The sequence below is a fragment of the Caloenas nicobarica genome, chromosome 12, assembly GCF_036013445.1.
Source record: "Caloenas nicobarica isolate bCalNic1 chromosome 12, bCalNic1.hap1, whole genome shotgun sequence".
NCBI lineage: Eukaryota > Metazoa > Chordata > Aves > Columbiformes > Columbidae > Caloenas > Caloenas nicobarica.
In genome coordinates, this window is record NC_088256.1 from 1,016,733 (window position 1) to 1,038,393 (window position 21,661).

General features: G+C 62.9%; 3 protein-coding genes across 4 annotated transcripts; 1 reads left to right on the plus strand and 2 right to left on the minus strand.

Moving 5' to 3' along the window:
* Positions 1-1,262: 1,262 nt before the first annotated feature.
* Positions 1,263-6,303, minus strand: SASH3 (SAM and SH3 domain containing 3). 2 transcript variants are annotated; one of them, XM_065643500.1, is made up of 9 exons: positions 6,248-6,303; positions 3,753-3,848; positions 3,323-3,472; positions 3,105-3,246; positions 3,019-3,059; positions 2,875-2,988; positions 2,513-2,719; positions 2,051-2,201; positions 1,263-1,935 (listed from the first exon to the last, which is right to left on the minus strand). In XM_065643500.1, the coding sequence occupies exons 1-9, from the start codon at positions 6,299-6,301 to the stop codon at positions 1,748-1,750; spliced, it is 1,143 nt and encodes a 380-aa protein (XP_065499572.1). In that variant the 5' UTR covers positions 6,302-6,303; the 3' UTR covers positions 1,263-1,747. The 2 variants fall into 2 exon arrangements, with proteins under 2 accessions (XP_065499572.1, XP_065499571.1); XM_065643499.1 differs by having other exon boundaries at positions 1,263-1,932; positions 2,875-3,026; positions 3,102-3,249.
* Positions 6,304-7,189: 886 nt separating this feature from the next.
* XPNPEP2 (X-prolyl aminopeptidase 2) lies at positions 7,190-13,057 on the minus strand. The gene is made up of 21 exons (XM_065643437.1): positions 13,012-13,057; positions 12,055-12,128; positions 11,721-11,831; positions 11,569-11,632; positions 11,264-11,368; positions 11,041-11,127; positions 10,787-10,933; positions 10,572-10,673; positions 10,344-10,425; positions 9,761-9,956; positions 9,479-9,568; positions 9,265-9,374; positions 9,105-9,182; positions 8,967-9,038; positions 8,766-8,826; positions 8,546-8,615; positions 8,317-8,421; positions 8,047-8,106; positions 7,803-7,879; positions 7,630-7,728; positions 7,190-7,399 (listed from the first exon to the last, which is right to left on the minus strand). Exons 1-21 carry the CDS (start codon positions 13,055-13,057, stop codon positions 7,190-7,192), a joined length of 2,046 nt encoding a protein of 681 aa, XP_065499509.1.
* A 6,617-nt stretch (positions 13,058-19,674) lies between these two features.
* On the plus strand, positions 19,675-21,661 carry APLN (apelin). Its single transcript, XM_065643588.1, has 3 exons — positions 19,675-19,760; positions 20,718-20,889; positions 20,979-21,661. The coding sequence occupies exons 1-2, from the start codon at positions 19,700-19,702 to the stop codon at positions 20,882-20,884; spliced, it is 228 nt and encodes a 75-aa protein (XP_065499660.1). The 5' UTR covers positions 19,675-19,699; the 3' UTR covers positions 20,885-20,889; positions 20,979-21,661.

Below are 21,661 nucleotides of genomic sequence, written 5' to 3' on the forward strand. Positions count from 1 at the left end.
TTGCCAACCTGCAGCCAGACCCCAGACCCCCTCTGGGGCAGGGGGTTCCTGGGACAGGCCACGGGCTGCTGCGCCTGGCCCCACACACGCCCCACCAGTGGTGGGACCACCCCCTCCTTGCCCACCCACCCCAACTTGCTACTGACCAAATCTCAAACTCCTTGTGAAAAAGTGTAATTTTTTTTGTTTGTTTTACTGGTCTGTTTTCTAAGGTGGTGTCTCGAGTGCTGCCTGCTCGGGCCATCATGGGTGCTGACTGCATCTATGGTTCCTGTTTGCTCTGTTCAGGTTCTCTGTGAAGGAAGTCGGGGGTAGGGTGAGGGCTGGGGTTTCTTTTTTTTTTTTTTTTTTTTTTAAATTTTTAAAACAATGAAGGAAACTTAATTGGTTTGCAAAATGGCTGAGCTGTAGCCTCTGCCTCTGTCTGTGCCTCCTCAACCCAGCTGCCTCTTTCCCCTTCCCTCTGCCTTTCCAGCCTCTACATCTCACACTTCCAGCATGTTTTATCTGTGTTGTCTTATTTGCGTCCTGCTGTCCCCCCGGGGTGGGTGGAAGAGGGTCCTGGTGGGCAGATGCTGCAGCCTGGGCTGATTGGGTGCAGCCGGGGAGCATCTGGGGAAGCTTTCAGTTCCCTGCAGCTGGTGCTCCTTCCCTGCACCTTCTTGCAGGTAGGAACCAGGCTGAAGGCTGGAGCCAAATGGACTTGCACGCTTTTATTGGGATTGAGCGCAAAGGAGCAAACTGGGTGCCCAAAGGCTGATGCTGCAGAGCAGGGGCTGGTCGCATGCAGCAGTGAGAGCTGGGCTGAATGGGACTGGGGTAGGTACTCCCAGCTGGGGACCAGCCTGCTTGGTTGGATTGTCCTGTGCTCCCATATGGCTGCCTTCCCTTACCTGCTGCTGCCTCAGCTCCGGCTGGAGGCTCTGGGGGGCCCTGGCTGGGCTGCAGCTCCCCTGCCCCTTCCTGGGGGCTGCTTTGGGGGGACCTGGCAGTCTGGAAGGGGCTGTGCAGCCAGTGCCAGCCTGACCCCCCTGAGCCCATCTGCCTGTGGGGCTGCAGTGCAGCTTCTCCAGCTCCCTCTTGTAGCTCCCCAGGCCAGGCTTGGTGTCAAGGTGTGGGCAGCCTTTGGGGCTCCCCTTGAGCTGCGAGAGGGGGCTTGCAGTGCCCTTGCTGGGCTGCTCCCAGCTCAGCTGAACCTCTCCCCATGCAACCCAAATGTCCCAGTGAACCTTTCCCTGCCTACCCTGGCTGAAGGAAGGCGGTGTGGGTGTCCCACTGATGGTGTGGAGCTGGGCTTGCTGGGACCTCTCACACCCAGCTGCTCAGCACAGGGTTTACTCCAGCATCATCTGCTGTGGACCTCCCTGTCCTTGCAGGTTCCTGTATGTTCAGCCCAGCAGATGAGGACTCTAGGAGCAGCTCTTAAAAGCTTTGGATCAAGTGGGGCAAAACCAGGCCTGTGACATCTCAGTGGGGAGCATGGTGCCCCAGCGTGCCTGGAGCGCCCGTCTGGGCAGTGGTGTGAGGCGGCGCAGAGCAAAATGTCCTGGGGGCAGCAAATGGGCAGCCTCTGGGGCTGGGAGCTGAGCTGCCTGCACCCTTGCAGTGCAGGGGATCTGCACCAGGCCCCTGGGGTCCTGCTGCTGGGCCTCACCTCTTTCCCCCGTGAGCAGCCATCCCCTCCAGTCCAGTCCAGACCCACAGCCAGGGTCAAAGTGGGAAGCAGCTGTGGGCGCTGCACATGGGCTCAGGAGGACTCTACCAGGGAGAGAGCCTGCAGCTGCCCCTCCGGACCCCCTAGCTCAGCCTCATCCCGGCTGCTGTCCAGGGTCTCTGATCCCTCGAAGCAGCCCGAGTCCCGGGGAATGTCTCCCTTGAGCTCCAAGGGTGAAGGCTGGGCTTCAAAGCTGTCACCTTCATCTGGCTCGCTCGCTGCTGGGAGAGATGGGATGTGGCAGTAGCAGACGGCGAGGCTACTGATGGGGCTGCCTGGCACGTAGGCCAAGGGCAGTTTGGGCTGTCTCCCCCCACCACCTTTCCCAGCTCTTACTGTCGTAATCCAGGAGGAGCTCGGCAGCTGTGAGCAGCTTGGTGCGGTGCTGGGGGTCCGTGATGTTCAGCTCGTTGAGGTGGGTCTCCCGCAGCTCCTTGAAGTCCTCCAGGGTCTGGTAGCCATTCAGCAGCAGGGTGGAGGTGTGCTCCTGGATGGCAGGGCAGCAGAGGGGTGAGCTGAGCAGCATGGCTCCCCCAAGTTCTCCCTGCCTGGCCCTTGCTGCTAGCTGTATGGCTCCTGCCTGGTTGCAGGTCCATGGCAGGCATTTGCCCGAGCATCATCCAGAAAAGCCCCGTGTTTGCCCTCTGCCCCCCTTGGTGGTGCTCAGGCACGAGGTGGAGGGACCCATGGGGATGTAGGACAGTGAAGGGCTGCTGGTGGAAGCAGAGAGTGGTTCTTCTGCTGGCACCCTGGGCTTGTGCAGGTACCACTGTCCTCCCACAGGCTCCCATCCCCTACCTGCAGGTTGATGCGTTCCAGCAGCTCGTGGAGGGTCTTGGGCTTGAGCCGCTTGCTCTTGCCAGGGCCGCGGCTCTTGCGGGCAGGGGCTGACTCCTCAGGGATGATGTCCACGTAGATGAACTTGAAGGAGCCCACCCTGTTGTTGAGCAGCCCGGTCCAGGTGCCCACAGGTGGCTTCTCAATGATGCCGATGATGTCCCCTTTCTGGGCCGAGGGAGATGGGGGTGAAGGTGGGCATAGGCTTGGGGGTGGCTGGGGAACACTCCCTCAGGGGTGTCCCCAGCCACCCTCCGTCCCCAGGGCATGCACCCTGGTCCTGCCCTTCTCCCCAGCCCTGGGTTGGTGGTGATGTGGCTCACCCGCAGCTTCAGCGAGTCCTTGTCGTAAGGGCTGGGTGTGAAGTCTGTGTGGACACGGGCACGACCACAGAAAGGGCCAGTGTAGGCTGGGCCGCTCTCCTCCAGCTGCAGGCTCTCCCGGATGCTGCCCCTGGGGCTGGAAACATTGCTGTCTGGGGAGGGGAGGGAGATCAGGATGCGCCCGGCTGTGTGCCGAGGGGCGCGGGTGCTGCCAGGGCCAGGCTCACCGCTGGACAGCTGGCGGCTGATGGACGGGTGCCCGTCTTCCTCCATCTCCAGGTAGGACAGGGGCAGCTTGTCATGGCTCGGCCCCTCTGTGCTGCTGCCTGGGGACAGGGGGCACAGGGACCCCTCCTCCTCCTCCATGTCTCCCTGCTTGGGGGAGCAGGGTCAGGCCAAAGGAGGGGGAGGGGGACTCCCCCCACCCTCAGCCTGGGCCCCCACTCACCTTCCCCTCAGCCAGGGCTTTCACAGCCATCCTGCCCATCTTGCGGTTCATGGTGCGGGAGATGACGGCCCGCCACTTCTTGCCCAGCTTCATCCCGCTGCTCCGTGCAGCATTGTCAGGGCCGGTGCTGCTGGGCTCATCCTCAGGGATCTGGTGTTGGGATGGAGAGTGAAGGCAGAGCCCACCCCCAACCCTGCCCCCCCGGGCAAACCTCAGCTGGGTCACACAGCGCTGCAAGACTCCGGGGGAGCGAGACCCCAAATACTGCTGCTGCTGGAACCCCTGGGGTTGCCCCATGGCACGTGGGCCATTATAGGATCAGGAATTTGGGGGAACAGGCTCTGAAAAGGACTGTGCCTGGTGGGGAGGTGGTCCTGGGGGCACAGGATGTGGCAGGGGGTGCTGTTGCCCTGCAGGGCCGGACACTCACATTCTCCTCCAGGTTGAACTCCGTCTCGCTCGGCACGGGGGAGCTGACTTTGGACTTGGCAAAGTCCTTGAAGCTGCTGGAGCGCTGAAGGGTGAGCTGGTGGACACAGAGGGATGTGAGGGCTTCTCCCAGAGCCCTCCTGCCCAGCTCCCACCCTCCTCTCCAGCAGCCGGGCCCCTCGGCAAGCCGGAGCAGACCCAGGGTGATGCTGGTGCTTGAAGCGTTTTTTGGTTGGCACAGCATTGCCCTCCCTGCACACACTCCAAGAGCCATCCTGTGTTGTGAGCCTCATAGGACCTGGGATATAGAGACCCAGCGTTGCTCTCGGTGCACGTGCAGCGGCTTGGCGTGGAGTTCCTGGGGCAGTGGCTGTGCCACGCGGTGCTGCTGCTGGCCCAGCAGCACTGAGAGCCCCCGCCCTGGCACCCACCGTGGCTGCTCCAGGGCTGAGCCTGACGCCACTGCGCTGGGAGCAGCCTGGGACTGCACCGCGCTGCTCTTGTGGCACGTGAGCTGGGTGCTTGCTGGGAAAACGAAGGAGCTCTGCAGCACAGCCCCTCTGCTCAGCACCCTGCTGGGGCCTTGCTTGTCCTGCTCCTGTGATGGCCGTGTCCTGGGTCAGTCCCTCCCTTCCCTGCAGGTGTCTGACAGCTAAAGGCTGTTTTCTGCTTGAGTGCTGCTGTGACCCTCATGTTTGGCTCCAAGCCCAAAAGTTGCCCATGTTTTTTGCATGCAAGCATGGTCACATAGCCCACATAACACCTCACGAGCAATCTTAGTCTCACCTTTGTGCCAAAGACACCAAAGTGGGGTTTGGATCTTGGTCCTGGTGCAACCCTCCACCACTGCCTCTTCCAGGCTTCCCTGTGCCCCCCTGCCTGCCTCTCTGGCTCTCCTTACTTCCTTCCTTGTGTCCTCAGGTGCCTGTCCCATGCGGGAAATGTTTCCCTGTGCCAGGAGCACCCTAGGTGCCAGCTAGCCAGGGTGTCTCCATGGCCACACAGTCCTGTGTCTCCCTCACCCCTGGATGCCCAGCACCAGGAGCCGGTTCACGTGCTGGGGCCAGGAGAGCTCAGCTCTTGGCTGCTGGCACGCTCGCAGTTCACACCGTGGTGCTTCGTCTTGCCTCCACTGCAAACACAACAATTTCCTTTCTCGAGTTACTCTGCCTACCCCAGGGTTCTGCTTGCACTGGAGGCTGCTGCAGCCCTTCCCAGCCGCTGCACAGCCTGGCCCTGCTCACACGCTGCCCTGCACTTTCCCCTCATCCTTCTCCTTTTTATCAACTCAACTGAGCATCCTTTATTACGTGGGTTTGCCATTTTTCTTATAGAGGGTTGGTTCAGATGAGGGAGGCCCACCTCCATCCATACTGTGGCTTTACTTGGCATCACCAGCTCAGCTGGTGCATCCATACAGAGGAGATGCTGGCAGTTTGCCACACTCCAGCCCCAGCAGCCCTGAGCCGATGAGACCCAGGTGACTTGAACATCTCAGGTCTCCCTCTGCATCCTTCAGATGAAACAACTCCCTGCCCATGCCCCCCATAGCCAGGAAAGCTGCAGCATTGGCTGCTGCCCTGGAGCTGGAAGAACCAGGGGTGCAAGAGCAGCTGTGGGAAGCCTGGCTGCCAGGGCCCCCGGGGAGCACGGCAGCAAGAGGGAAGTGAGAGCAGCAGCTGCAGCTGGGCAAGGGCAGGGGATGCCCGGCAGGGCTTACTGGGTCACCCGTAGCACAGCGGGCGGGGGCTTCACCCAGATTTCCCCCAGGAGTTTCCCAGCATGGAGGAGCCGCCGTGGCCTGCAGCGCTGCTGGGATGTCTGCATGCCATGCGCAGGACCATGGCACCGAGCACTGTCCGTTTCCCCCACCGGTGGCTCCAGCCCTCCAGGTGGGGTGGCATGGGATGGCGTATGGCCCAGCTGTGCCAGCAGCTCTTGTGAGGCCACGGTGCTGGCAGCCGGTGCCACCGTTGGCTCCCAGCGCTTGGCACGGTGCTGCTGGCGGAAGCAGCCAAGGCACGTGACGGAGCTGCAGCCTCGCGCTGCCTCAACCGCAAACACCTTGCTGTGCAGGCTGGGAGCTGCGCGCTCAGCACCGCCGCCATCCCCCTCTCGGCAGGAAACGGCAGGCAGCCACCCACACTCCAAGGAGGGGGAGCTGCTGCCCCCCCAGCAAAGTCCCATGGGTCCCACTAGCACCCCAGTTTGCACTTATGCTGACCCTGGGGGTGTCCATCCCACCGGGCTGGGAGCAGGGTGTGGGACAAGGTAAGGACCATGCACCAACACAGTCATGGTGGCCAGCAGTGGCAGGGACTAACTGCTGGCAGTGCTAGCCCCAAGCCCTGTGGGACTCCGCCCCACATCTGCCCCACATCTGCCCCAGCCCCCGACACCAAGTTCTCCCTGCTCGGCATCCCATGGGCAGCCCAGACTCGGCTGGTGCTGGCTGTGCAGGGACACCGTGGGCAGCCGGGCACCACTGGCGCTCACCTTCTTGTGTCCTGGCTCCTTCTCACCGGCGTTGGAGGGCTTGCGGCGCAGCATGGTGCTGTGGCCGGTAGCAAAGGTGCAGCGTCTGGGCAGCGCCTGGCACAGCACGTACCGAAACACTGGCACTGAGGCCGGGAAGCGCACAGGAAGCCAGCGGTCACATGAGAGATGCTCGTAGCGACGCAGCTCAGGGTGGCTGGCGGGTGCGCAGGCTGGGGCAGGAGGAAGGAAACCCTCCACAAAGCTGCTACCCTGCCCAGGGCCCCTGGGGTGGGGATGCCTGCCTGCACCCTGCCACCCCTCTGTGATGCCGTTGCCGCTTGGTGATGCTGCTGGTGGGCACCACATCCCCCCATGCAAAGGGTGAAGGTTGCCCCACTCCCTGTGCCCATGCATTCTCCCTGCCAGCGCATGATGACCAAGCCCTCCATGTAACACTGGCTCTAGGATGTCCCCTGCACCCACAGGTCCTCCTGGCTGGGCATCAAACCCAGTGGGACGTGCGCATCGGCACCCTGCTGCTGGCACCCACGGGCAGCCAGGGTGGCCCTGGTCGGGCCAGCTGACCTGAACTCTCTTGCTCCAGTTCCTCCATCTCTCGTCCCAAGAATTAAAATCTGCCCTGAATCTGCCTCCTTGCTGCCGATACTGGCTTGCCCACCCCAGAACAGGGCAGACAGCATGGGCAGAGTCACGTGCGTGGGACCCAGGGCCATGTGGGGCCAGAGCCCAGCCCCACACTAGTCAGTGAGGCAGCAGGCAGGCTGGCAGCGCACTGGACTGCCGCAGCAGGGTGCAGCAGTGTGCAGGCACCCACCGGTGTTGCTCATGTTTAATCACAAATGAGCAAATAGAAAACAAAAAAAAAAAAAAAAGGAAGTGAGCAACAGGGAGAAGAAACAGCTACAGCAGGGAAGGCGCTGGCATGGGGCCGGCACAGGGTCAGGCCTGCAGCCCAATGAGCAGCGTGGAGAGGAAGGGTGTGAGGGCCAGCATGCCCGTGGTGGCGGTGGCAGTGGTGGCAGCACTGCCCAGCGGGAAGGGCTCAGTGCTCCTCTGCAGCCAGTGGTACTCCTCCTCCAGCTGCTGCCGCTGCAGCTCCGGCCCCACGCGCGCCCGGATGGTCTCATAGTAGGTGTTCAGGTACCGGATCTGCAGCCAGGCATCATGGGGAGCTGTGGGGGGCTGCCCCAGCTGCCTGCACCCCGTCACTGCCCACATCTCCCTTGTCCTCTGCTGGCCCTCCCCATCCAGCTACCCCGTTGCCCCTATCCATCCACTCATCTATCCCTGTCCTGGCCCCATTTACCCACCCCAACCTCATACCACAGTCTTGGTTTTCCGCTACATCCACCCCTCAGCCCTCTTCGCTCTCCCTGTACCTGCTCCGGTGACAGGAGGCTGAGGTCAATGAGGTTGCGGTCGTAGGGCACCAGTGATACCACCTCGAAGGTCAGGAAGGGCTCCTCGCCGCTCTGGTGCTGCCGCAGAGAGGTGGTGTTGGGGTTGCCCCCTGGCGCTGTGCCACCCCTGCAGCCCAGCCCTATTGCACTACCTTGGTGTGAGCCTCCACCACAAGGGCAACATCCTCAATGCGGATCCCAAACTCCCCATCCTGGTAGTAGCCGGGCTCTGGGGGCCAGGAAGGTGCCTGGTGAGTCCCAAGCCCAAGCAGCTCCCCCAGCCCACCCCACCATAGAGGGGCCGAGACCTGAATGTCTCCTCCCCTGGCCAGACTCTGCTCCCCAGGGACATCTCTGAGAGCCCGAGGCTCTGGCCAGAGCAGTGGGCACACGTACCAATGGAGGTGAACATGCCAGCTGTCAGCGGCACGTTGTTGGACTGGAAGCCCACAGGCCCTGCAGGGGATATGGGTGGGTTACAGCTCCTGGAGATGGTGTGTGCTGTGGGGACACCTTGACAAGGACCGCAGCACCCTCCGGGTAGGGGGACATCTGGCCACAGCAACAGGCTCAGCTGGGCCATGAGAAGCCCCAGATGTGCCCCTGTCCTTGTCCTTTCCCCTGCGACTCAGCCCGTGTCCCTGGTGCTGGTGCTGCAGCACCTACACTCATGGACTGAGAGGAAGTTGCCGATGCCATGGCCAGTCCCATGGCCATAGTTGAGTCCCACGTCCCAGAGTGCCCGTCGGGCAAAGGACTCCACCACTCTCCCTGGGGAATGACAAGGTAGGACAAGGGCCAGTGAGCTGGTGAGGGCTGCCCCTGCCCTCCTCCTCCCCAAGCCCGGGGGGGCCGGGGCAGGGCTGAGCCGCCCAACGCCTGTCTCAGTACCCACCTGCCGTGTTGGGTGGGAAGACGAGGCGGGACAGGTCAATGTTGCCCATCAGCACACGGGTATAGGCTTCCTATGAGGGGCATTGCAGGGGGACTGAGTGTGGTGGCGCCTGCATGCCACTCCGGGCACATCCAGCCCTGCCTGAGACCTTGGTGCTGAGCGACACAGGGGGACCTGGGCGCTGCAGGGGGCTGCTGGATGGCATGGGGGGGACTGCTACCTTCTGGAGTGGGGTCGGCACGCCCCAGTGCACAGTCCGTGTGATGTCTGTTGTTCCATCGCTGCAAAGGGGGGACATGAACAGAGGCAGTGAAGCCCCAGTGCTGGCTTTGGAGCCCCCTGCCACCACCTTGCACCAGGGGCATGGTGTGGGCATGGGGGACTGTGCAGTGCTGGGCGGTCCAGGTTAAGAGCTACACACAGGTATTGCCCTCCGCTGTCCAAAAGGTACATCTCATCCACAGACAGTTTCCGGCTGCTCCTGTTGGAGGGGCTGCGAGAGGAGGGAGGTCAGACCCTGCTCCTAGCCTCCAGTTGCCCACTCCCCACCGAACCATACCTGTAGTGGGCCAGCGCTGCGTTGAGCCCACTGGCAGAGATGGACTGGAAGCTGGGCCCATGGCTGTGCTCCTGGGCCCTGGAAGGCAGCAGAGAGGGAGATGCTGGGGGTGCCTGGCTGCCCTGCACCGGGCAGGGGAGGCCACGTTGGCAGCACTGACTGGCGGAGCGTGTCGATGTGCTGTGCCCCCGAAAACTCGTCCACCTGCCCCTGAGGGACCATCTTCTCCAGCCACAGCAGGTACTGGATGACAGCCACCGCGTCCCGAACCTGGAGGTGACACAACAGCAACAGGGGAGGAGGACATCAGCACCCTGCTTCCCCCAGCTGCCCCCACTGCTGCTCAGGACTGCAGGGACAGGGACAGCCCTTACATGAGCGGCTCGCAGCATCTCCTGTTCCTTGACATTTTTCACAGCCTTGGCCAGCATGACGGGGGAGTAGCTGTCCTCCAGCAGCTTCTCCTGCAAGGGCAGGCTAGGGGTGGCATGTCCAGGCACAGCCCCCCACCCCTTGTGCCCCAGGGACAGCCATGGCACCCCCTGTACCCCCATGTCTCAGTGGCACAGGTCCATCCCCAAGCCCAGCAGAACCCACGTTACCCATGGCCCGGCTCAGCAACACAGGTGCCATCTCCAGCATGTGGTCGTGCCCACCTGGGGGATGACACCGTAGAGGCCATAGGTGGTATACTGGGTGCCCAGCCAGATGGTGACATTGCCGTGGGCGTAGAGGCGGAGGTGGTCGCGTGCCTGACCGTAGTCCTGCAGCTCCACGCACAGCGGCCCCGGGCAGTCTGCCCACAGGGACAGCTGTGCCGCTGCCGTCAGCCGCAGCTTATCCACAAACAGGCTGGGGAAGGATGCGGGATAGGGTGGGCACAGCCATGGGGTTGGCCTGCTGCCCTCGGCCTCCCCCAAGCCTGACCATGTTGTTGAGAGAAGGGGGCTGGCTGGGGGGCTCAGAGAGAATGCTGGGCTGGGGATGGGGGTTGGCCTCAGGCTGTGCTGGGTGAGAGGGTGCTGCACCCCATGGTGGGCTGGAAGGGATGAGGCTGGACCTGGGAATGATGCAAGACTTGGAGGTGACAGGCAATGAGGTTCGGCACTGCAGGATGTGATGGGCTCTGGGGAAGGGGGCAGCCGGGCTGAGAGAAGGGTCCCATGGGTGCTGCTGCTGGACGGGAAGCGGGGAAAGAACCCCATCCATGCCCTTTGCGTGCAAGGAGGTGCTGCCTACCTTATGCTGGTGTTGGTCAGCAGGGTGTAGGAGTAGAAGACAGGAGTGTAGGGGATGTCATCTCCACGGAGGTTGAAGAGCCCTGCCGGGAATGAGACCTCTGAGCCTGCGTCTGCTAGCTGCCCTCCCACCCCCAGGGCTTGGAGCCCGTGGCTCCCACCGTGGCACCCACCGTGGCACCCACCGTGGCACCCACCATGGCACCACCGCAGCACCATGGCTACTCACAGGCTGTCTCCTCCAGTCCTGACAGCAGCACAGCTGTGGGCTGTCGAACATGCTGCTCCATCTGCTGACGGATCCCAGCCACCTTCTCCTGCCAGCTGCTCCCTGGGAGGGGCGTGAGAAGCTGGCTCAGCTCAGGGACCACCATGGCTCCCCAGGCTGGGGGCTGCCATGGGTGAGCATCTGCACAGCAGCCTCAGAGACAACGGTGGTCGTACCTGTGAATGCTGCCGGGAGGCTGTAGATCTCACTGGAAGGTGGAGGGGGTCTCTGGTCACCCCACGCTTGATCCACAAGGTTGGTCTCGATGGGCAGCAGGGTCCTGCCGGAGCTGTGCAGAGCTTGGCTGTAGCTGTTCCAGGTGTCTGAGGTGGGGGAGGAAGCAGCTCACTGTTGGGGGCACCTGGTAAATTCACACCCAAGAGCTTCCCTCACGTTGGGAAGGGTCCCCCTGTGTGATGGCCAACCCTACCGATGGAGAAGAGGAAGGGGTCCAAGCTGATATTCCCCCCCACAGGAACCGCCTCCACGATCCACAGTCCTATGGACTCGATCCATGCTGCAGGAGAGAGCTTGGTGGCACTACGAGGACCCATGTCCCAAACCACACTGAGCCCAGACGAGAACATGGCTGGGTTCACGGGTGTCCTGGGGGTGGGAGGATGCAGCGACCCCCCAACCTGCCCCCCACTGACTTGTCCTCTGCAACTCCCAGTTGCAGTCCAGCTGCCGCTCTGCCTGGGTCCAGTAGCGGCTGTCAGTCCAGAGGGCAGCCTTGTCCTGTGTGACCACACCAGTGCCTGGGACAGGAGCGGGGGGTCAGGTGTCACCTTTCCCCCCTCTCCAAGCAGCCAGCGGGGACCCCCAGGGATTCCTGGCCTGACCTCCCGTGTTGAGCAGGACCATGCCCTGCCCTGAGGATCCCCAAGGATGGGGACCAGCAGGTAGCTGGGTGCTGGCCCCCCGAGCAGAGCACCCAGGGTGGCGAGGATGCTCTCACCTGCAGAGCCCGTGAAGCCGGTCAGCCAGCCCAGCCGGGAATCCCGCTCAGCAATGTACTCACTCTGGAGCCAGGGGCAGAGCCGTGAGATGCAGCTGCGGGCAGTGGCTGAGGAGCCAGTCCCCAGGGGCGCGAGCAATCTGCTGCCTTACCAAGTGGGCATCCGTGGAGGGCACGATGTAGGCATGGATACCGTGGGCTTGCATGGTGCCCCGCAGAGCAGCGAGCCTTGCTGTGGTGTTGGTGGCAGTGGGGGGCAGGTACTGGTGGCACAAAGGGACACGTGCTGGGAGAGGGGCACACCAGCTACAGCGGTGGGGCTATGGGGGTGACTCCATGTGGGGTGTCCCAGGAACAGGTAGGGCTGGGCATGGCGGGGGTGACTCCATGGGGGGTGTCCCAGGAACAGGTAGGGCTGGGCATGGCGGGGGTGACTCCATGGGGGGTGTCCCAGGAACAGGTAGGGCTGGGCATGGCGGGGCTCACCGGTGGGTCTGTAGAGCAGTTCCGGACATCAGTCCTGGTGGAGGCAGCCTGTGGTGGCTGGTCCGCAGCACAGCCTGGGGATGTGAGGACACCCTGAAGACTCAGACTGCAGCCCGGGGTCCTGCTCCAGCCCAGAGCCAGTACTGGAGCAGCGGTGACCCCTGTCCCCAGTCCCAAACATGAAGCCAAGACAGTTTGGGGGCTTTTTTGAAAAAAACAGTGTTTCCAGCCCCAGGAATAGTGGGTGAAAACCAATACCATTACCCAGCTCGGGAGGAAGTAAATGCTCCCAGGCATGGCCAGCGCTCATGGCATGCCTGGGGACAGGCTCCAGGAGTGCAGTGGGATCTTCACAAGGTGCAAACGGTGCCTACTGTGCCCGGGAACCAGGGAGGTGGTTGACAGAAACCAGCCTTGAGCATCCCTGCCACTGCGGCTGCTGAAGAACCTGGCTGGCAGCCAGGGATGTGCCCTGGCAGGACCTGGCCTCTCCCTGGTGCTGCTCTGCATCTGGTGCCACCACCGGCACTGCTCTCTGTCACCAGTGCAGTCTGTGGGCAGGGACCTAGTTCTTCATCTTGGACCAACGGCACCAGGCTTGGGTCCATGGGGCAATGGGGAAATGGGACACCCTGAGCACAGTGTGGCCTTGGGTGCCTAGTCTCTGTGTCCCTGGGAGCTGCTCCTTACTCGTCACCATCCCAGAGCTAATCCCTGGGATCAAACAGGTAGGATTAGCCCCTCTCAGAAGCCGGGCTCCCCTGACCTGGGGCAGCGAGGCTGGAACAGCAGCACAACCCTGTCTCCCTGTGGGCAAACCCACCCTTGCTTCACCCAAAGCTGTGGTTCAGACTGCTGACATCCCACGCTAGGAGCAGCCTGGGTCCTGGGGGTTCCCAAGATGTGATGTCCCTTGGAAAGCCTACCCCACCTCCCAGCCCAGCCCCTCTGACATACCATGGAGCAGGAGCACCCAGGCTGCAATCCACTGTGGGAGGTGCATGGCTGCTCTGGGGGTGCCCAGGGGACGTTTCCCCAGTGCCTTGGGTGAGAGGTCCCTCCTCCTGTGACTTTGCCCCAGGGGTGGAGGGATGATGGATAAGACAGCCAAGGCCCGCAGCAAAGAGCGGGGGGAGGGAGCAGTCCTATGCATTGAAAGTGAATCCTGCTGCTAAATAAAAGTAAACATCAGCACAAAGTCCAAAGATCCTTCCAGAGCAGGAGTGGGGCTGTGCCAGCCCAGCCTGGCACATCTCAGCTGCCCAGGGTTAAAAGCAGAGAAGAAAGGGGGCTGCTCATGCTCTGCTCCTCTGTGTCCCCAGCAAAACCTCTGTTCCCTGGAGCTGTGGAGGGCCCCTGGGGTGAGGGTGCCCTGGCGGGGCCATGCTGCTGGGGCCAGCAGAATCCCCAAGCCAGCCCTCTCCTCCAGCAGGACACAGAGTGGTGCAGGGCATCCCCCTGGGCACGGCTGTGGCGGTCCCCACCCCAGTGCCCAGCGGCGCTCCCCAGGCTGGGGCTGGCAGAGACCAGAGGTGGGAGCAGGTGGAACTCCATGGCAGCTGCTGGACAGTAGAGCCATCATGGGGAGGCGAAAATGTCCTTCCTTCCCTAGGGCCCTAATGTCATAAGCAGGGCTGGGAGCTGGCTTTTGGCAGGGCCAGCGGGGAAGCCAGAGCACCGATGAAACACCTGCCCCCATTTTTGGCTCCTGCAGATGACTGTGTGCCCATTACCCATGGTTTTGCATCCCCTGGCCATGGCTGGGCCTCTAATATTTTTTACATGACTGTTCTTCCACTGCAGCTCTAGTAATGGGTTCAGCAACCTCGCACAGGCAGGCTTTTTAGCTCGGGGAAAAGCCAGTCAGCACTGAGGACCTCGTCAGTGCCCTTACCACTCCCACCTCTGTGCCTTTGTGCCAGGCGCTGGCACCTCTGCGCCCCTTTGTTGAGATGATGTGCCAGTATCCAGTAGCGGGTGTGAAGGAGATGACCACCCTCAGCAGGGAGCTCTGAGCTACCTGGGGATGCCTATGGGCAGGGCAAGGGCAAAGTGGGGCAAGAAGGGCATGGGAGAGGAGCAAGGAGTGGCACAGGCAGCATTACGCTCACTGATGCCTCTGGTCTTCAGGCTGGCTGTGGGTCCCGTGTGCCTGCAGACGCTTTGGGCTGCATGCGAGGTGGTGGTGCAGGAAAACCACAGGTGCTCTGGGGAGGGCACAAGTCTCGCTCGGTCCCCCTGGACCGAGCGATGCCGACCACAGGCCCCCCAGGGACTGCAGAAGGAGCAGAAGTGAATGCTGCTGCTGCCGCTCCTGCCTGCTCTGCCCAGTCCCTGCCCACAGGCAGGGGCAGAGCTGGAGAGGCCTCGTGGACGAGCACAGGGAGCCTGCAGGACACGGAGATGTTGTCTGAAAAGAGCATGGAGAGATGGGGCGACAGTGCGTGTGGTGCTGGCATGCTGGCTTTTAGCTGGTGTGGTTAAACAGAAAAGGGACCGAGCTTTGGAGAGACAGAGCTGAACATCTGACCCACCTTTGGCATGCAGGTATGAGTTTCTGGGAAGCAGGAATGCATATGAGGCCTTGAAGATAAACACGGGTTAACTTCAGTGCTAGTGAGAGCACATGGTCCGCCTTATGAAGTGCAGGAATAATAAATTGAGAATGCATTAGTGGATCAGGCTGGAAATCCTGGCAAAGGAGACAATGGCAACATTTTAGCGCTGAGCAGCCTTACACAATCAGAGCCACATTTAATGGCAGCACACATAGGGAGGGGAGCACGATGGTGGCAAACAGACCAAGCTTTGCCATGCCAACAGGGCACCAGCCCCTGCCCACAGCCCAGGCAACAGGGCCACCAGCGGCCACCTTCAAGGGCTGGGACCCATTCTCTGCAGGAAGAACACTCTAGCTTGTGCCCTTTGTCCCGCTGAGCCCGTGAGCGCTGAACCGCCGGGACTTCTGCCTTGCTAGAAAGCTCATTATGTTTGTCATAATGAGCATTGACCCCAAGGCCCGTCTCTTTTATCGTACATGTAATTCCGCTAACTGCTTCAATGACTTTTCTATGGTTGTTGAAGAGAAAGTCTGGCTGAAGGACAGACCTGTCGTTGGCAGGCAGTAGAGATGTCCATCCGTGGGTCAGACACAGACTTTCAGGGGAGGATGCACATCCCCACCCAGGACAGGGGTACCTGGAGGAGTCCCCACAGGTCAGTTGCTAATCACAGACTAAGAAGCTCCTTTTCACCAGCTGGGGTATCTTATGGACCTGCTGTACCACAGGGTGGGCACGGCATCACCGTTGGAGCCAGCTGACTGCCAGCTGACCCTGGGGCTCTGTCAGAGGGTACAGCCAGCTGCGTGGCACAAACACACATTTGGAGGAGGTTAAAACAGAGATGTGACCAGGTGAGGTGCGAGGCAGGGACAGGAGGCGTGCTGAGAGCAAACCTTGGGAAAAGGGTGGAAGGACCTCACTGCCATTGCGGCAGGACCTTGTGCTTGGTGGATGCAAGTTGCAGGAGATCTGGTGGGTCCTATGGTAAGTGAACAAACAGACGTTTTATAAATAAACCTTGAAAATGTAAGAGGTCCTTCAGGAAACCTGGGCAGCAAACCCCTGTGACTCACGGTGGGATCGGCAGGGAGGAAGCCTGGGTTCTGGCGGCTCTGCAGGGTTCCTGCCACCCTTCTGCTGCCCCCTCCCTCCTGCTTACAAGACCCTCTGCCTGGCCAGACCCCTCTCCTGGGGCCTTCTCCAGCACTGGGCTGTGGGTCCCTGCACCATCTCACGCAAGATGTCTGCTTCCCCTGCACAGGCAAAGCCACGAGGATGGATACAGACAGGCCAGGAGCGGGAGCCATGGACTCCCTCAGTGACCATGGACTCCCTCATGTGGCCCCTTCCAGCAGCATCTCGTGACCTGTTGGACAGCCAGTTTCCAACCCATTTAACGTGGCAGAACCTCTGTGGTATCCTCGGAGGCTCTTGGGCAGCTATGGAAATCCTCCATCGGCCCCAGGGCACCTGCCCACCACAGGCCCCGGGCCACGCTGTTGTCCCAACCTCATCCTCCCCCTCCCCAGCACTGCTTTTGCTGGCGTGAGCCTGCCGGTCGGCTCGGGGCAGGGCTGGGGCAGGTTGTTGCCGCTGTGCACAGGCACGATACGGGCAGGGACGTGGGGCTCGTAGTGCTGTGCTGGAGACCAGCCCCACCGTGGTGTGGGGCCAGGCGCCTCCTGCCCCGGGGCTGGAGGGCTGGGGGGTAGCGTGCCTGCACGGCCACCCCTGGCTGTGCCACCGAGCCACTGTGCTGCCCAGGCAGCGGCTGTCTGTCCCGCAGGGGTCTGTCCAGCTGTGCCACTGCAGGGGCTGGCTGCTCCATGCAGCGACTCCAGCTGTGCCACCGCAGCTGGGTCACTGGGATCTTGCTCACCACGAGGTGGCACCAGGGCTGCACTGTGGAGACGCACAGAACCCTGCTCCCCAGTCATCTCCCCCACGCACCCCGCCCCTCGTGTCTCTGTCTTGTCCCCTTGGCCCTCTGTCTTGTCCCCTGTCCCCTGCCCACCCACCCGCTCCTGCCACAGCCCTGGTGCAGCGGGGGCTGGCAGCAGCAAAGCCTGGTGGTCCCTCCACCATTCTGTCCCTGACGCCTGGTACACTCATGTCATGGATGTTCTCAGTTTGCCTGCATCTGGTGTCACCCTCCGGTCCCCTGCTTGGAGGAGTTGGGGTGGAGGGGAGGCAGTGGGCGATCCCCTACCCCAGCAGCCTTAGCAGGGACAGGACATGGACAGGAAGGAGGGGGATGCAGGGCGACACCAAAGCTGCCTGGAATTGTTATGGCAACACAAATTTCTCGAGAATATGTGATGTGGTTGCTGTGGTGACAGGCAGCGGTTTGCTGCCATCCCCCTAATTACTGAAATGTGCTAATGATGCTTCCATCCTCCCTGGTCCCTGCCCGGTGCAAGGATGGGGGCTGCACTCCCAGCGGTGCCCAGCTCCTCTGTCCCCTGCCTGCTGGCTGCCCCTCACCACACAGCAGCATGCCCGGTCCCATGGGGTCTGCACGGTGACAAGAGTGTCCCCTCACCCCTTATTTCCAACTCTGAGCCCAACTCTGCAACGCCAACCCCGACGCCAACCCCACCACGCCACATCCAAGAGACAGGGCTGAGACGGGCCTGTCCCACGCCTGCGGGTACAGCGGCACTGTTAGCCTGTGGCTGCACATCCCTCCTCCTCCTCCTTGCCCAGCACAGGGGGTGGCATCAGCCGTCCCCGAGGACCCTCAGGGCCGCATGCCACTCTGAGCAAGCCAGCATCAACAGGACGAAGCTCATCGGCCGTGGCACGTCCGGTGGGGCCCTTCCCTCCCGCGGGAGGTTTCCTCGAAGACGAGCTGAAGGAAGGCTTTGGGGGGACATCCTCCTTTTGTGGGCTATTGTTGGCCTTCCGTCACCTGCAGAGACCGTGGGGTGACTCAGGCCGGGGTGACGTTCCTGGCAAACAGGACGTGGGTCAGTGAGGGAGGGTGTGCAGGGCCGTAGGAATGCGGAAGCGAGCAGTAGCATGGGGATGCTGCCACGATCCCTCGTGAAGGCAGCGCCTGCCTGCCCTGAAGCCCAGCAGGTGATGCGTGCCCATGGGGCTGGGCCATGGGGGTCCCTGCTGCACCCCAGAGCCTGGCAGCTTGCCTGCAGGGATGGGGGTACAGCTCCAGGACCACCATGAGGTCAGGAGATGAGCCTCCCTGAAGGATCACCCCATTGTGGGGGTGAAAAATGCTGGCCAGGAGCCAGAGCCCTTGGCCAGGCTGTGGTGGTGCAGGGGGGGCACAACCAGCAGGACTGGAAGAGGCACAGGGGGTGTCCTCCCACAGTGCCTACGGACATGTGCAGGGTGTGACACAGGCACCACACACCCCCTGTAAGCCCCTCCTCACACCAAGTACAGCCTCTTCCTCGCAGCCCACACACCCAGTGTAGTTCCTCTTACAGCCCCCCAGCCCATCCTCACAGCCCAACACACAATCACCTTGTCCAGTCTCTCCTACAGCCCCTCTCAGCCAGTACAGCCCCTCCTGTACAGCTCCCCATACACCCTTAGCATCCTCACTTGGGGAAAATGGATTTAATTTATTGCCAATCAAATCAAAGCAGGGTAATGAGAAAATAAAACCAAATCTTAAAATACCTTCCCCCTGCCCCTCCTTTCTTCCTGGGTTCAACTTCATTCCTGAATTCTCCACCTCCTCCCCCCGAGTGGTGCAGGGGGACAGGGCATGCGGGTTGTGGTCCATTCATCACACGTTGTCTCTGCTGCTCCTTCCTCTCACACTCTTCCCCTGCTCCAGCGTGGGGTCCCTCCCATGGGAGACCGTCCTCCACGAACTGCTGCAGCGTGGGTCCTTTCCATGGGTGCAGTCCTTCAGGAACAGACCCCACGGGGTCACAAGTCCTGCCAGCAAACCTGCTCCAGCATGGGCTCCTCTCCACGGGGCCGCAGGTCCTGCCAGGAGCCTGCTCCATGTGCTGCAGGGGAACTTCTGCAGAGGTCGCGCGGCCTCCCTGACAGCACCCGGCTGCAGGCAGGGGGGTCCCTAGGCTGTGGGATACTTCAGCTCTGCCGTTGTCATCCACCACGACACCATGCCGGCAGCGGTAACCGCACACGCGGGTCAATGAGGGGCTCCGTCAATGCTCACCAGCACCCAGGCTACACAGGACTGGTGCCCGCAGCCTGCACCTCTGTGCAAGGGGAGGGCAGGTGCTTTAGCCCTTGCCCTGGCCCAAGTGGTGCAGAGCTGGGGGGTTGCAGTGCCCATCCTGCAGCGATGGTCTGTCCCCCTCCCCACACAGGCAGTGGCACTCTTTCTGTGGCCTCCGGCAGAGGGGGCTTCGTGATCCCCCCCAGGCAGTGGCTGGCTGATTTGGGGAGGCAGCAGGGTCAGAGGGGGCTGCGGGTGGACTCCTCTGTGGGCACCAGCTGACTTGGGGGACAGAGGGGCAGGGTCCGCCAGGGGCAGTGGGCAGGACAGTCTTGTGCCCCCTTGGGTGCCTGGGGATGAGGGGTGGCTGGAAGAGGGGCCTGATTCAGGCAGGGTACAGGGTCTCAGGGTCCCAGGATTGGGCTGGGAGGGGGGATCCCAGGCTGGGAGGGGGTTCCTGGAGCCTGGCTGGAGGAGTTCCAGGGGCAGGACGGGGAGTGGGGCATCCCAGAGCCAGGCTGGGCAGGGGTCCTCGGCCAGAATGACAGCAGTGCTGAGGTCTGGGGGCTGGGCTGGGTGCAGGGGTCCCACAGTCAGCGGGGGTGGCGGGTCCTGGGCCAGGCTGGGAGGGGGATCCCAGGACCAAACTGAGGGGTGGTCCCAGAGCCCTGGGGCCGGGGCCCGCCCAGAAGGGGATGCCGGTGGGGGATCATCTTTGGGGGAGGAAGGGGGTGTCCCGGGAGGGATGCGGCCGCTGGGGCGGGGCGGGGGGCGGACACCCCCCCAGGGGCCCGGCGGCCACATGACCGGGCAGGCGGCGGGGCCGGGCTGCGCTCTCACCGCCTACAAATGCGGCTCCCCCGGCGCGGGGCCGCCACCGCCGCCTCCCGCCGCCGCCTCCGCCGTCCCGCAACCCCCCAGGATGGCCGCGCCGCGCTGGCTCTTGGCGCTGCTGCTGCTCTGGCTCTCCCTGGCCGCCGCCGGTGAGTGCCGGGACCCCGGGCAGGGGCAACCCCGGCTCCGCGCCGTACTGGAGTCCCCCCTCCCCGACCCCCGCCCTTCTCCCGGTCCGGCATCGCTCCATGTCCGGGCTGGCAGCGGGGAGAATGGAGGGGACCGTGGCCGGGGGACCGTGGGCTGAGCAGGGCTCAGGGGGCCTGGCACCCCCTGCCCGTGCTGGCCGGGAGCCGCTGCCGCCAGGCTGGGGAGGACAAAGCGCTTTTCATGATACCAACAAACCCCCCCTGTCCATGGGGGCAGCCGAGCGGAACAACAGCCAGCCGAGGGCCAGAGAGCTGTCACTGTCACTGCCACTGGCTGCCGGGGCACAACCCACCTGGTGCTGCGGGTGACAGTATGGGGTATCACCGGGATGCTGGCAACGGGAGCCATGGCCCTGCCATGCTGCCCACCGCGGGTCTTGGCTCCCTCCCCCGGGTGCGCGCCCCGTCCCGGCTCAGCAGGGCGCTGCCACCTGTGTGCTGGATGCAGGACTGGTGGTTCTGCGACTGCTGCTCTTGCCAGCGCATCTCTGCCAGGTGCCCCGGGGAGCAGGCTGCAGGGAGAGGCCACTGCCTAGGGAGGGGGGACGAGGGTCTTGGTGGACAGTACATTGCTGGCAGGGAGAAGGGCACAGGCTGGTGGCTTTGGGGAGAGCTGGGGGACAAAGCCTGATGCTGGGCTGCTGTGTGCCCCTCGGTGAGGCCGGTGGCAGCAGCCGCACAAGGTGGCCATGCTTGGCACAGGTGGCCTGGCCGCCTCGGCGCAGGAAGCACTCAGGCGGCGAATGGCTCCTGCTGGGGGCAATTCAGGAAACAGGCGGCGCTGCCCGGCCCTGCCTGCCTTGCGCCAGGCGGCGGGAAGTGCAGGCAGGCCCCACAGCATCCCCATCCCATGTGCAGGGTGGGGGGACCAACTTATGCTCTTCCTGCTGTCCCCAGGGCCACTGGGTCAGGCGCTGGATGGGAAGGATGCGGAGAACGGCCTCATCCGAACCCTGGTGCGGCCGCGGGCTGCGCGGCGCGGGGCCGGGCACCGGCCGGGTGGCTGGCGGAGGTACCGGCGGCCCCGACCCCGGCTTTCCCACAAGGGCCCCATGCCCTTCTGAGGCAGGTGAGGAGCAGCAGGGTGTGGGGGGGACACAGGGACATGTGATGCTGCTGGGAGGGACTCACATGTACCTGGGTTTGCTCTTGTTGCAGGGTTGCCACCAGTCCTCCAGGGATGCGGCTGCTGTTCTCTGTCCTAGCCTGCTCTGCTCCTCTTCCAGCCCTGAGCGCAGGGTCCCACCTGTGAGCCCTCAGCTGGTGTCACCTCCTCCCTGCGGCTGTCCCTGGTGGCACTGGCACCGTGGGCGCCTCCTGCCTCCCCTCAGCACCCCTTGGGGCTGGCTGGGAGAGGGTTGCCCATGGTGGGGCTGGGTGCTGCTGCGATGCCCCTGTCCTGGTGGGCGGGGGGCTGCCCTGGACAGCGGCTCACCAGGACCCACAGGCTTTGTGCAAAGCACTTTGTCAGGTGGAGGAGCTTCTCTGCAGGGGTCTGTGAGCTCCTTTGGGGCTCCTGCCTCATCCCTGCCAGTAGTCCACAAGCCAGGGTGAGCAAGCAGTTTGTCCTGCTAGAGTTTCTATTTATTGCCATGGTGCCAACACTGCACCCTGGGTGAGCTGCCCTCCCCTCCTTGGTAAACATGAGGTCCCCTTCCTTCTGACAGACCAACTCCTGGGTACCCCCAAGGTGTGGGGTGCCCACTCAGGACACAGCGTGGGGCTCTGAGCCCCTCCGCCTGCTCTACACTGTGGGACAGCAGGAGAATGGTGGGGCACTAGGGCCTCTGTGTCAAACACTGACATGCCAAAGGCAGGGCCCTTACTCTGAGTGCTGCCAG

What these genes read in the sequence shown, in the direction of transcription:
- XPNPEP2 (XM_065643437.1), bottom strand. Translation starts at nt 13,057, where the DNA reads ATGCACCTCCCACAGTGGATTGCAGCCTGGGTGCTCCTGCTCCATG. An exon ending in AGGACTGGAGGAGACAGCCT is followed by an intron (nt 10,426 to 10,571) that starts GTGAGTAGCCAT and finishes CATTCCCGGCAG; the next exon opens with GGCTCTTCAACCTCCGTGGA. An exon ending in GCAGCGCTGGCCCACTACAG is followed by an intron (nt 9,039 to 9,104) that starts GTATGGTTCGGT and finishes CTCCTCTCGCAG; the next exon opens with CCCCTCCAACAGGAGCAGCC.
- SASH3 (XM_065643500.1), bottom strand. Translation starts at nt 6,301, where the DNA reads ATGCTGCGCCGCAAGCCCTCCAACGCCGGTGAGAAGGAGCCAGGACAC. An exon ending in AAGCCCTGGCTGAGGGGAAG is followed by an intron (nt 3,247 to 3,322) that starts GTGAGTGGGGGC and finishes TCCCCCAAGCAG; the next exon opens with GGAGACATGGAGGAGGAGGA. An exon ending in AGGACTCGCTGAAGCTGCGG is followed by an intron (nt 2,720 to 2,874) that starts GTGAGCCACATC and finishes CCCTCGGCCCAG; the next exon opens with AAAGGGGACATCATCGGCAT.
- APLN (XM_065643588.1), top strand. Translation starts at nt 19,700, where the DNA reads ATGGCCGCGCCGCGCTGGCTCTTGGCGCTGCTGCTGCTCTGGCTCTCC. An exon ending in GCTCTCCCTGGCCGCCGCCG is followed by an intron (nt 19,761 to 20,717) that starts GTGAGTGCCGGG and finishes TGCTGTCCCCAG; the next exon opens with GGCCACTGGGTCAGGCGCTG.